Source organism: Simochromis diagramma, unplaced genomic scaffold, assembly GCF_900408965.1.
Source record: "Simochromis diagramma unplaced genomic scaffold, fSimDia1.1 OVJJ01000361.1, whole genome shotgun sequence".
In the NCBI taxonomy this organism is placed as follows: Eukaryota; Metazoa; Chordata; class Actinopteri; order Cichliformes; family Cichlidae; genus Simochromis; species Simochromis diagramma.
Window position 1 is genome coordinate 567,699 of NW_024386860.1, and position 14,802 is coordinate 582,500.

A 14,802-nucleotide genomic window follows, 5' to 3' on the forward strand; every position below is an offset into this window, starting at 1 on the left:
CGCCATCACTCCACTATATATTTGTGAATATATAGGTTTGATAGGACATGTGTTAGACAAATCAAATTAGAGAAAAAGAATGTGAAATTTTACTTGACTCCCTTTGTTTTATACAATTTGTTTTTTATTTATTTATTCATTTTTGCTGAGATCATGAAATACTATTCCTAAACCAGCAATTTCATAATGCTGCTGTTCTAGTCTGGTCTTCATCAGAGTTGTTTAGTTTCCATTCGCTGAATTTCAATCCCCCTGCAAAGTTTTGCTTCCTACCTCCTGACAGTAGGACTGGATTTGGCTGGGCTCTTTGAAGCAGCTCTGGCGGCCCTGAGGATCCGGTTCCCACTGGCCGGTCTGTGTGTTCATGTGCAGGAGCTGACGGCCACAGAACATGGCAATCTGCGGCTCGGCCACCTGGGGGACTGGCCCGTTCACCTCAGCCATGGCCAAAGCCTAGAAAGCAAAAGGGGAGGGACGGGGGCAAGACAGATGAGGAGGAGTTAATATAAACACAGAAGCTGAGAATATTCTGTCTGAAGCCGATCCATGGTGGAGAGACCACAGATAATTCCTAAATGCACTCTAGCACTCTCCGACATTATAGACCAAGAGTGTAAGCCTGAGTGCAAGACAGAGTGAGCGAGAGATCGAAAGAGAAAGGGGAAAATGTGGAGGAAGTGAGAAGAGACTAATGTAGAAGTCTGCACACCGCTCGCTTTACGAGAAAACCTAAAATTCAGAAAAGATAGAACCATAGAACGTCACTCTTGAAATGCCCCAAAATAAATGAAGGAACAAATTAAATGCCCAACTGTGAACTGGTGGGCCTGTGCTCCCTGTCTGCTGACACCACTGACATCTGAGGAAACAAGGAACGGCCGGTAGAAGAAGGTGGGGGGTCTGTTGCAAAAAAACAAACAAAAAAAAAAAAACATACAAGAGCACGTAAAAGACTGCTTCCCCTCTCTCTTCTCCTTTCCCTCATCCGTGGCCTTCTAGGATGTTGCTATTGATTGTGGGATATGTTGCCTCTGCCTGTGGGGAGGGCCCATGGGACCCCAGTAGAGGAACAAACAGCAGCTAGGGCTGGGAGTCAGGTGTTAATACAAGCTCATTGACCGATGCACCACTTCACTACATTAACACACAGGACAGACACAGAGAGAGTCCAGGGAGGAATAAAGAAGAGGAGGGTTTAGGGAGAGAGGAAAAGGGTCTAAAAATGAACAAACACAGACTTCTTTTTAACAAAACATAAGTGAAGGGAGCCTTAAAGTAAAAGTGAAGAAATACAGTGTATGCTTCATGTTCAGCTGGATCCCTGAATCATGTCTGCTGGAGAAAACGACACATTTACAGAACATATTCAAAGACTCCTGCAGGCCATGTAAAGTAAAAGGATGCAGGTTTCTTAGTAACAATTGAACATTCACAGAGACAACATGCAATGTTATTTATTGTCTAACCACGAAACTCCACAAAAAAGGGATTCCACACCCCAGAGTCTGTATACAGCTCATATGCTTTCATCTGTGCTGACAGAGAGAGAGACAGGCCCACTGACGACAGACAAGATGAGCGACGCTGAGCCAATTAGAAGGAAGTTGCCCAAAGGGAAGAAATAGAGGAGAAAAAATATGGGAGAGTGACGCCTGATCAAAGGAAAGCCCTGCTTTGGCCAAATGGAGCTAAAGTGTTTGAAGTCCTAATTAAAATTCATACTGGGTAAAATAAATATATAAACCTCTCTGAGTAAATGTACAATAAATATAATAAGCCCTGAGCAGTCTGTGCATTATAATTATGCTGGGCAGGGTTTGTGTTTCTGCATGTCTTAGCAGATTTCTAACAAATTACGCATCTACTTTTCATTACCGCTCCCCATTTCCCAGAGCAGTTTTTTTTTTTAAGATTTGTGAATGACTTTATAGACCTCTTTAGAAATTGATTTATGTTTATTCATTTACATTATATGAATATCTCTTAGAGAGATATGCCTGAGATGACACAATGAGCACAAGTATCTCTTTCTAAAATCTAAACTACTTCCAGGGTCATAGGCTGTTAACATAATGCTCATAAGTGGTAGTTGTGATTTAAAGTCTGTAATTTTCTATAGTCATTTCATAAAAGTACTTTCTCCCTGATTAGCTTTTTTTTTCAATGCTGCAAAACTGACTCTCTGAAAGAATGACGTTCTAGCGTTTTTAGCTGTCAGCACTTGCTGACATATTCATTGGGATAATTTACCCATCAAACAAGTTTCGGGTACCTGCAAGTCACAACTAGTTAATAATGGTAGCGAAGATAAACAAATGGAAACAATGGCTGCTTAAAAGGCAGGGGTTCCAAATTTCGAAACGTCTTGATTTACACAACCTCATTTCCCAAAAGCGATGTGATGCTGTGGAAAACTGTCATTTAACGACTGTCTTAAACTGCACTGGAAACGGAGATGATTTTCTGGTGAAAGTCACTGCGTAACGCAAAGGATCGTGTCAAAACAAAAAACTCCAGAGCACAGTTTTTGTGCTGATATTAATGCAAGAGGTGGTTTGTTTAACTCTGCAGTTATTGAGCCAGCAGAGTATTGATGAGTTTGATGACCATATAGTGCATGTTGCTTGATGGCAACACAACAACACTAAACTAGTTGGCCTGCCGGAAGTCCAGAGCTGCTATCAACCAAAAACTATGAAACAAATAATAAACTAAAGAAGGCCTTGAATTGTTTAGCATATTAAATTCAATGTCACACAAGAGAAAAGATATAACTCCTCTTAAAAGAAGAGATGATTGAACGCAGGAGCTTTTTGGAATTTAAAATATGTGCAAAATTCAAAAAGAAAGGCAACACGATTCCACACAGTTTAAACACATGAGAACTGGTACTATCTGCATCCAAATATGGGTTTAAACCATCAACTAACAGCAACAGGGCTCTGTGTTTACATCTGATGGTCAGCTAGGACTAAGCATGAAAGTCATGAGTGGTTTGTCTCTGGGTGATTTACTCCCACATGTCAAAGACTTTCTTGTTAGGGTAACTGATTATCCTAAATTTGCTGTAATTGTGGATGGGAATGGTCTGTCCCACCAATGTATGAGCCCTGCGATGGACTGACAGCCTCTCTGGAGTCTATCAAAGCTCTCCCCTGATAGCAGCTTGGATAGGCTCCAACCCCCTGCAATTCTAGCTGGATAGTTGGTTATGTGAACAGAATTATATTCAGTAGTATAACATGTTTAGGTTAAAACTCTTTTATTGCAGCTCAACATTATTAAATATTATACCTGCTTAAAAACCAACTGTTGCTTGTTACTGACAGAGCTGAATTGGATCGTTTAATTGGTTAAGTGTACTGTAAGATAAGCAGAGGGGAAGACTGCTGAAGTTGCTGAAACAATCTGTCTAGAGGAGCTGCTGAGCTAATGTCTAAATAGATATATCTCTTTGAGTCAGGGAAGGTCAGTGCCACAACGAAAAAGAAAGAAAGAAAGAAAAAAACTTCCGGATATTTGAGAAGATAACCTGGCAGCTCCCTCTGGTCCAGCTCTCTCATTCTGTCTGCTCTCCACTACTGCACTTGCAGAAAATCAATGCTCAGCGACTGCAACTGTATCGCCACGTTCCCCCAATCAATAGCAGTCCATCAGGAGCCTGAGGCCCTGACCTCGAGCCTCACAAGTCTGCACTTCCAATCTCTAGTCAGATGCAGGACTAGATTAGACATTCCCTTATAACCAATACAACTGTACGATCTACAGTGTGTACACTTCTGGTCTGCTGCTCCACAAAGAAGCAGAAGCCTTAATTGTTGAACGCGACAAGTAGAAGCATTTTTCTTCTCCACATTCTTTTCACCACTATAATCATCAACAACATCACATAAACATCAATCAGCGGCTGAAATCACATAAGCGACGAGGCCCATTTTACCCTGCTGCGTGAATACCACGTAATGTCTTTGTTTCACTGTTTTTGTGCCATTGTATTATTACAGCAATAACAGGAACTGTCATCAACATGCATCACATCTATTTATTCTTACCAAAATGGTAAAAATGCTTTTAAGAAGCATTAGTTGGGGGGGCATAAATATATTTTATGGTATTCCACTTTTTTTTTTAAAGAAATGGAAATGGAAAATCACTTAATTCAATACTTAACAATCTCAGAAATACATTTGCCGAGGCTGTCTATGAATCTGATCGTGGCAGCTCTTATGTGTCATACCCCAGTTCAACACAGTCTTTAACTGCAGTGAATATTGCTGCTGAGTGTCCATATTTGGAAAACATGGGACGTTCATTTGCTTTATTTATGTGCTCATAATGCAACTTTATTGCTATGGCAGAAACGAATCCTGACATATATACTACCATGCAGCCATACTTGAGCGCACATGTTGTTCACTTCAGTAAATAGCATTCTGACTCGAGACTAGAATGGGCAGTTCATAGAGAAACTGACTGCTGAAAGCTGATGTGGCTTGCTTGAACCTGTTGAAGCTTGCAGCAGCCTGTAGTTTCACCTGCCGAGTGTCAGGCGTCGCTGTGTGGATGTGAGGAAGAGAAGACCCAAATGCAACACTCACAGGTTTGTTAAGGCTGGTGTTTATTGTGATGTACGGATGAACTCAACATGAGAAGTATAGCTGATTGACCGGAAAGACTGGTTGAATTACTGAACTGGAACACACATGCGGGATCGACGATGACAAGACAATGAACTGGAGGAAACTAAGGATTTAAATACACAGGCTAATGACCGGTCAATACACAGCTGAACATAATCTGACTAATAAGACATAGGAGGTAGAACTAGACATGATGCACACAGACAGAAAGCTGGTATGGTGAAACAGGAAACATAGACATGTGGAAAATAAACAGAACAAGAAGAAATTGAAAACACTGGGTCAAAGGCCCCGGAACCATGACACCAAGCATGTGAGATATGGAAGAAAAGTTTATATTTGAGTGTGAGAACAGCTGCAGTGGCTGGCCATTTGATAGTGAAAGGTTTTCAATTTGTTTGGAACTTCATTGTGGGCCAAATTCAGTAAGCTGTAAAGTTTTAAAGGAAATTATTTTTATGCCATCAACATCCATCCATAGCACATTCATCCATCCATCAACCACATATTTATACTTGGCCTAATTATGCTTAATATTTAAGAACAGAACTATGTTTCTAGTGTTTAATATGTAGTATTCTTACTATAGGGTCATCTGGTGGAAAAATTGAGTGAAATTCAGCAGCACTTGAAGCACTTTGAATTGATTTGACCTTACCAAAAAATGAAATTGGTAACTTAAGCAAGTGCAAAATCTGCCTTGTGAATTTCAGTTGCACAACACTTTCTTGACAGGTTGCGGAAAAAGATGCGTGCTAACATTCATCCATTTTGTTAGCCACGTAATCCAGGGTCATGGGCATACCAACGCACACGCAACAGAGCTTCTGCTGAGAGCACCGTTCTCTAGATTAAAGAGGCTTTGATGATCACGTGACTCTTCTTCTGCTGACATGTTCGGGCTAAACGTTAAACATGTCCAGAACTCACACATACCCATTATCAAAGTTGTGAGTAGAGTTCACCACTGAGCACTGCTGTGTTTCTGTAGAGGCTTACAGAGCTGGTAGACTTCAGCCATGTCTTAATATTAAAAGGCGTTATTTTTAAAAATTCAAATTAGCTTTAAAGAGTTTTTAACTGTAATTTAACTGAAGTAATGTTTTCAAATATTCAAACACTAAGTGTTTTCATCAAAATGCTGTACTCACTGGCTATATCACTTAAATAGACAATGTGAAGGATCAGGCTTTCATTCAGTTAAAAATAGCTTTTGCTACAATTAATTAATCACACTCTTGTGCTTTGATTAAGCATTTCCATCAATGTTTTATGCCTACAAATTATGGCTATAATTCCCAACATGCAGTACAAGATTTTTTAGTGCGTTCCTGGTATGTTATTCCCCTTTTAAAGCCAATTAGACTTCAGAGTGCTACCCCTGTTGTATTGTGACCATGAACACTCTGAACGCAGCGATCCAGCTGGCTTCCCAATAATGCATCACAATCTGTCAACAGTGACACTTCTCCAGTAACAGACAGGTTGCAGAGCCGCCCGCCATGTCTCGGGGAGAAAATGCCGTGGTGTACTGAAGCATCTCCGTACAGTACAGTCTGCAAGCATGCGGGGGAGAGTGAGGGGTTCACAAGTTGTCGAGGAAGTGCTGTTCAAACATCCTGAGCTCCACATATCATGTCCTTGTGCTGATGAGGCTGAACAGGCCGACAGCCCAGAAACCTGACAGCTCCCCACTGCAGGGGATGCTGCATCATTAATAACAACCTGGTGATATAAAGCCAGGAAACGTCGATTGGCTTTCTGCCTTTTCCCTGTATTCTTTGCCTATGTTAGCTCTCTTGGTATTTTATTATTATTCCTCTGCTCTCCTTCTCCATATGCACTGCATACTGACTGTGCCACTTTGTAATCACGGGTGTACCTCCACAGCAAAAAAAAAGCATCACAAGAAAAACTAAAAGCTCCCAGAGAGACGAGTACACAGTCCACTTGGACCAGACGCAGTGGAAAATTTTGCTCGGATATAATAATGTGTGATTACACTTTAGCAGATGCCTTTCCAGTAGAGGAAATTATGTTATGAGCACAAAATAACAGATATGATCTGGTGTATGCTGAACATAAACATAAACTGAGTTGTCTGTCGGGGGCGAGTTTGGGCAGTGTATTTACATGTTCCACCAGCATCTCCCATCCTTCTCTAATTAAATTTTCAGCACCTGTTCCACCCTTATGTTGCAGGATGACTTCATCCTCTGTAATGATGCAATTCCCTGGCCTTTGCAGGCAAGCCAGAGCAGAAGAGACAGAGGGGAGAAGCCCACCCATCATTTATCACTTTCTACAAGCCGCTGTTAGACTGTAGTTTGAAGAACCAACCCAACTGGTCGTAGTAATTCGAATGCTGAAGAGCTGGGAAGAACTTTGCTTTCATATCAAAACTCACTTTTACATTTATCATTGCTTTCATGTCACCATGTTTTGTGTGACTGTAGTTTATTTATTCAAAAACTCCTCTCAGTTATTAGAGGTACACAATGTGCATGTACATGTGTGGTTATCATGCGTTGTTGTGTATGTGTAAATCAACTCTCTCTGGGATATACTGAGAGTTTAGTTAACTACTGATAATTAACTACAGACATCAGAGCCCTGAGGAGCTCGTCCTTACTAATTCTCTTCTACTATGCAGCAATCTCTATTATAGTATCTTGTGACGATACCTTGATAATGACATCAGTGGGATATTGGACAATCTATTTAAACGTCACAAATGACAAAATGTAAATAATAAAAAGAAACATGTAACACTTAATAAAAAAATGTAAGTGCTAAATATGTGCCATAAGAATGATTTAACAGGTAGTCAGTAAATGATTATGGACCTATATTAGCAGTTCTGGCATCATCTTACCTTTTGTAAAAGTTCCAGGCAGCAAAACTTGCACAATACATATTTGCTGTCAATACAACTTTAAGTCATTGAAGATTTGATTATTTCAGGATACATAAAAGGTATCAAACTTTAGGCAAACTATGTGAAAAGGCTGATTAGTTAGGATCGCTCTTGATTAGTGTAACACCATCCAGCAACCAATAACTCGTGTGGAGGACTCGCCCACACCCCGTGTGAATAAGCACACACACACACACACACACACACACACACACACACACACACACACACACACACACACACACACACACAGGCCCTCGTCTTTGTGCTTTTCTGCAGCACAGATGGCTTAATAGTGGGTGTCTTCCTGCTTCTGAGCCCCTCCTTCACTCACTCTTTCTCCATTTTCCTTTTTTCCCCCTCTCTGCCTCCTCTACAGGCTGATCCACCTCCCTCTTCCTGATGTCCCTCTTGTCTCCCCTCTCCCTCCCTAACAGCTTTCACACAATGCGTGACACTCTGCTGTTTGGCCTCCCTCCCTAGACTAGTGCTAAATGGCCAGATAGATTTAGGGGCATTCATCATTGTAATCATGTTGCTTAATTATTCATAGGCTCCATCAGGCCTCTTCCTGGTGTTGCATGTAGTTATAAGAGGGTAAGCCAGACTCTCATGATGCAAAAGGGACAACGGGGGATAAAGCAGGTTAGCTCTGCATATTGACTCATTATTATACATCTCTAGCTAATGGCTAATTGAAGCCATTAATTTTCAATTCAGAGGAGACTGATGGGCAGAGCGGAACATATTGCATTGTGTTTTTTTCCTTTAGCTTCCTACTGTAAACCACACATTGCTGCAATGTTACTTATGGGATAATAAACTGAATGCTTTATTTCGATATAAGAAAAAAAAATTATGAGAGAGGCTTTTGGTTTTAGAGATGTGCAAACATCACAGGCTACATCAGTTCAGATTACAGTGGTCCAGCTTCCAGCTGGGCACACTGGGAGCAGATGGCCTTATAATCACCAGGGTTCATCTAGGTCTGGAACAGCAGCCAAAGTCAGCTCCCAATATTTGATTTAATTTCAAGTATAGCTTAAAAATACAGGACACGTCAGCTGGCATCACTGCAAGAGACTCCACAGAGCTCGAGGCTGGCAGCGCATGTCATTTTATGACTGAGGTTATTTAGAAGCAAAGATGTTTACTAAAAGATGATAGCCTATATCCAACCAGGACTCAAGGATCTTCCCTGCCATTGTTAGCTTCCAAAGCGTATGTGTTTCACGGAGTGCCTTACACAAAATTAATTAGGTTACCAGCAGAGGCAGTCCATAGGATTATGCACATACATAAAAACTGAACTGATGCCCTGTAAATATTATCTAAGCCTATATACATAAGCCATGCAAATGCATAAGAGCATCCTTTTTTCATATACCAAGAGTTTATTTTACATAACAGGCTACACCAATGCCAGCTAGAAATTCTTAGCATCCATCCAATTTTACTTCTCAGATTAATATTGCTTTAATTGCTCAACTGGCGTGGATTTCAACATCTTTTTAATATTAAATCTCAAGCATGTTAGTCAGTGAAATAAATTGAATATTGTTTGTAAGTACAATACATATTGCAAGCTTTAGCTCAAAAACATGGCACAAATCGAAGTCAGAAACAACACAAAAAAAAGTGTTGGTAAGTTAAAATTTTCCTCCATAAAATTCCAACCACCAACCCCTGACCCAGACATCACCTAAGCCCTCTGAAAAGCCCTGGGAAAACCCCACATGCTTCAGACTTCTGCAACTGGGCCATAGGAAAGATTTTGAATTTTGTCTTCTGTAAAAAGCCACATTGTCATCCTTTATGCCCACGTATTTAACTGGATACAGACCTCCCACATATACAATAGCAGCACGAGACCCAGCCAGAAAAACAAGGACTCACTTTACTTTTTCAAGATGAATATCCCATCTAAATGTCCTACAATATCCTTAACCTCCTTAAAGCGGCACCTTTATTGTCCTTCCATTATGCATTTATGCATAATCTCGCAGCTATATTTTCAGCAAGCGTTTTGCTTGTTTTCCTACATAGCCTTCTTATCGGCTGTAAAACTTGGTGAAAAGAAATGTCGACTATATAACACAAAACGAAACTCCCGCAGAGGTAAAATAAATTTGGGGTGGTGTCCCCACTTCAATGGAAAGGCAGTATTTAGCTATATTCAGACTGAGACGAGTGATTGCGATACTTGCGTTGCATAGAGCAGCTATACAAATGTGCCTCTCAGTTCCACCCACGTTTCAACAAATGCCTTATCTGAGTCACGCACCATAATGACGCCACACTGTGCATGTTTTTTTTTTTCTTCAGAAAAGACAAAAAAACACAAAACACACAAAGCATCGCTGGTCATTTTCACAAGCCTTTCTATGCAACCACCTCCTGCAGATATGTGGGAGGGAAACAACTGCGTAATAACGTTTCACAAATCCAGCCAAAAACAAGAGAGAGTCCGGAAACATTATGTGCCTGCAAGATTCTGTTCCTCTAGCACAGCCAAGCTGAAATGGTTTTGTCTTAGCGGTGATGAATTTCTGATGTTATGTAACACAGCTGAACCTCCTTCACAGTCAAGCAAAAACAACAGGGGAATGCCAGGATTTTAATGCCAAACACTGTGCGCCTGCAGATGCAATTTCAAGCTGAAGAAGTACCTCGGGGGATTGAAAGAATCAGCAGCTTAGTAGAGATTTGAGCGCTGCAGGTCTGTCTGAATCATCCTAATGTCAACACAATTGACATTGAATAGTGGATTTTCCTTAGGCAGATTGAGATTGACACAATGCAACGCAGCTTTCCAAATCTGTATTTATGCTGTAAACACATTCAAAAGGCTTGAGTAATGTCTGGGACTCAGTGATTCAAATTCCTATTAGTAAACACTTTCGTGCCTTAAAGAATATTGTTTATTGGCACTGCTAAAATGTATTGTACACCAGACTGTTTTCTATTACAACAAGCTATTGTTACATCTTTTTCCATTGTAGTTAAATACTGCATTTTAGTTCTAATAGCACATAAGCAAGACTGATAAGCTGGGATCAAAACACAGCGATGGGCACACTTTAAACTGTCTTTCTAAAACTGGCAATCCACCCTGAAACCAAATTGTCAATTGAGCATGGATATTATGGGGTAGGACGGTTTTCAGTTTAAGACACATGACATACATGTAGACGATAGCTGAGTTTTGCAGCCGAGTGAGGTATCAGATAAGAGTGTATTTGTGCAGGCGAGACAAGGCTGGAAGTCTTAAAGCAACATCATCGTGCCCTTGAGCATCTTTTAAGTAGATTAGGGCAATCTCGAAGCCTAAATGAGGGCATGTTTAGGTTAAAAGACTGCAATAATTGATCCACTTAAGGACAGGCTGTCTTTCCATAGTGCCATCCAAAGCAGCAGGCAGCTGGGATCAGTAAGATCTGAGTCTTCCTCTTGCCTGCTTCTTATCTTTTACTTGCACTTTTTGCTTATTCCTCTGTGTCTTTCACTCTGTTGTCTTTGCAGCAGATCTGGATTCTTTCTTCCTCTGCATTCTCCATTGGATCTGCATGTCATCTCTCCTTGTTGTGAGTGCTGCACATAACTGTTTTTTACTTATTGCAAAAAATTTGGGTAAACAGATTTTCTGATGCTTGCATGGCAAAAAAATGAATAAAACTGCATGAAAAGCATTAAACAGTGGCAGAAAACACAATTCGTGTTTCAAGATGAATGTTTTTAGAAGCCATTAGGAAATTGTGAATTGAAGCAGTTTGCCTATATGTAGTGTGCTGAGTGTAGCTGTATAATGGTAAAGCAATAATAATATCCTGCACTGAGAGATAGGCGGCATAAAGGAGAAGGGGAAAGAGGCGCAGGGGTTAGAAAATGAGAGGTTAAAACATTCATACATCTTTTTTGCCTCTGTCTCTTTATTTATGCACATGCACAATTCTCATCACTGTGCCAGCTCCCCTGAGAGCCTGTCTAGCAGATGCACCTCATGCAAATGAGGCTTTGAGGTTATGTGCTATAGTTTACGCGAGCCCAAAGTGTGGAAGAGTAGTATGTGCTGCATGTATATATCAATATCATTATTATTACTATATATGTATATATAGTATATATGTATATTAAGTTAGAGATGTGACCAATGACGGAAAGCAAAAGTGTATATTTTTTTAGCAGTGGACACCCCAACACAAAAGATAATATACTGTATGCCACAATAATTGTAACAGTATGTATAAAACAGCCTACTTCACACCATGTTGATTCTGTGCTTTCATTCAGAGACATGTGGTATCACCACAGTGAGGACAAACTGGTCTTTTAACTCCCAGTAAGGGGTCAGAATGCTCACGAGTGCCGATAAAAGAGCCCAGCACGGCTAGCGTGACCCCCGCAGCTGCAAAAGCATATTGAGGGAATAGCCTCCTCTTCCCAGGTCTCTCATACAGCACGGTTGGCCTGCTGTTCAAAGTGTTCAGGTGCTCTGTTAATGAACAGCAGGACAAGCAGCTAAGGCTGGGTCAGCTCGTGCTGACTCGTCAGGCCGCTTACACAAAGAAAGCAAACCAAGGGAAGTTGATGAAAGCCTGCAGCAGCGTGGAAGGTGTCGCTCTCCCACATTTTACATCAGCTTCCGCTCACTTGACGTCCCCTTCATCTGTCTCATCAAACACGTAAACACTTTTTTTTAGGCTTCTTCTCCACATTCTCTCTCTCAGCATCACTTGGCCACTGAGGGTGGTTGTCATGGTAACACCACCTACAGGAGCCAGTTACCTTCCCTGTTACCGTAGCAACTGGTTCCCTACTGAATTTCAAGCATCTCTAGCACGCTCTCTCTCTCTCTCTTCTCTTCATTAAGAATCTGCCTCTATCTCACGTTCCTTCTCACATAAAAGAGTCAGCATATGTTAGCTTCAACTTTCTGTTTTCCTCAGGTCGATGATTGTTGGCTTAATCGTTAGTTAGCTTTCTCTCGTCACTGCCTGTTGATTGATTCCACTACATACTGCAGCAATAAACTGAAGGTCTCCCTTGTATTGTACTTTTTTTGGTACCCAAATGAAACATGTAAAAAGAGTATATAATAATTACTCGTTAATGACTATCGATTATTATAAATACAGACAACACAATAATAGAATAAACAATAAAACATGTTAACTGTTAACTGTGTGGACTAGTATTCTTTTGCTGTTTTCACCTTTTTTTTGATCCTTCACTGCTGGTGAATCAGCAGCTGAATATGTAATTTTCTCTTCTTCTGGGTCACGCCTGATGAGCTTTCCATTTTACTTTAATCAAGATCAGCAGCTGTCTGTCTTTACATGACTTCCTTCAGTTGTACTCACCCAGAGTATTTCAAAGGAAATGATGAGTTATGAATCTGACTCATCCGATTGTCATACCGTCACCTGTAGGCTGGTTTAATTAGTTCAGGATTGCTGCTATGCAATCCTGAACTATAAAGCACAGTTTCATAAATCAAATGACAACATATTAATGATAAGTGAGATCTTGTCAGGCTGGCATGTCCTGTCTTGCTTTGACTCTGGTGTTTTTAAACTGGCCCACTCTGGTAAGATAATGTGTGCTGGCTGTGTAGTCTGCAGTAGATTAAATATTAGTGTTATCTCATTTCCTCTGGATATAAAGTCTCCACAACCTCCCCAATTGAAGAGAAAATGATTTAATCATTGAGACAATCTGTACAAATAGATCCCTCACATTATGTTTTTTTTTTCCCCCAAGCCAGAATCAGACGCGTGTGAAGTATCCAATTTGACAGCCTAAACTTGTAAAAGTATTGGCTGTTAACTGGCACAGCTTGGCCATGGCAACTGAATGACCCTGAGCTCAGAAAAGAATGACATAATGTGGCTGAATCTTACAATTAACTGCAGCCAAAGAAGCGCCTGATTTTCTTTATCCTCTTTAGTTGTCTGAAAAACCAGCACAACCCATCTGTGTACACGGTGTAAAACAGGCACAGGGAAATGCAGTGGGAACATTATGAGCTAGATTTACTTGCTGAAAAAGAAAAAAGAAGTATTTACAAAGAGAGCACAGAGACAAGAGGAGATTTTTGTGACTCACTGCACACAATATGTATTTCTGGGACTTTCTTGCTTAGGCATAAAAATGAGGGGGGGGGGGGGGGGGGGGGGGGGGGGGGGTGTAACTATTTAAATCAAGCAAGCAAACTGATTACTGGTATTCGCGCTAATATTTAATGCATCTCATCTCCACTTACTTTGATGTGGACATGAACTGACTGCAAAAACAGCCGGAAAACTAACCGCACCTATGGATGCTACTTGGGGATCATGCTCACACAGATTGTAGGTGCTTCCTGTTTCCTGAAATTGTATCCTCACATTTACATCCTATGAATCACAACATGAATTTAAGGTAAACAAAGGCCTGCTGATCCTCATTTTGGGGGCTAAGTATCTATTTTGAGTCTCTCTTTTCATCATCAGTGTAACATTTTCGCACAAACTAGCCCTTGAAATTTTCCAGGTATCTTACTACTAAGTGTAAGTACAATAGACACTCATGATGAAAAGAGAGACTCAAAATACTCTCTTAGCCTCCAGACTTGTTTATATTATATCAGAGATGAACCCAGTGTGAAATATTGGGCATATATCAATGTTTAAAATAACAGTTTGGTTGACAGGCTGTTTGTGTTGTAATTTATTCCTCTTTTAGTGTCATTGAAACATTATTAAAACATAACTGAGCTGTTTTAATCTTTCAGCTCTGCATGCCACTCTCTTTGATCATTTAGCCTGTGCAAAATGTATTAAAATCTGATGTAAAAAGTGAAGTAAAGGGGGTAAAAGATGTCAATGCAAATTCATGAAGAAGACAAATAACCCTTTGTGTCTTGCTGCAATTCTAAAGCTCCAAAACATTTGACACTGAAGGCGTTAGAAGAATCAGACTTTGATGGTATCAATTTCAAAGCATGAAAAACACATCATTGTGTAGATCCCCTCACCCCCAGCCGGTCGTGGCAGATGGCTCCACCTGTGCTGGAGGTTTCTTCCTGTTAAAAGGGAGTTTTTCCTTCCCACTCTCACAAAGTTCTTGCTCATAGGGGGTTATCTGATGGGATTTTTTTAGGGTCTTTACCTTATAATATAAAGCATGTTGGGGCAGCTGTTGTGTTTTGTTGTTATAAATTAAACTGATTTAAATTGAAGCGATTTTGAGTATTGCAACTACCAT

At 40.5% G+C, this 14,802-nt stretch overlaps 1 protein-coding gene across 3 annotated transcripts in view; it reads right to left on the reverse strand.

The window, feature by feature from the left end:
- The window catches only part of aplp1 (amyloid beta (A4) precursor-like protein 1), a 34,655-nt gene that overhangs the window by 12,698 nt on the left and 7,155 nt on the right, over window positions 1-14,802 (reverse strand). For all 3 annotated transcript variants that reach the window (XM_040029492.1, XM_040029490.1, XM_040029491.1), the window contains exon 2: window positions 274-453. In XM_040029492.1, coding sequence (XP_039885426.1) covers window positions 274-453 — 180 coding nt within the window. The remainder of the gene's footprint in view (window positions 1-273; window positions 454-14,802) is intronic.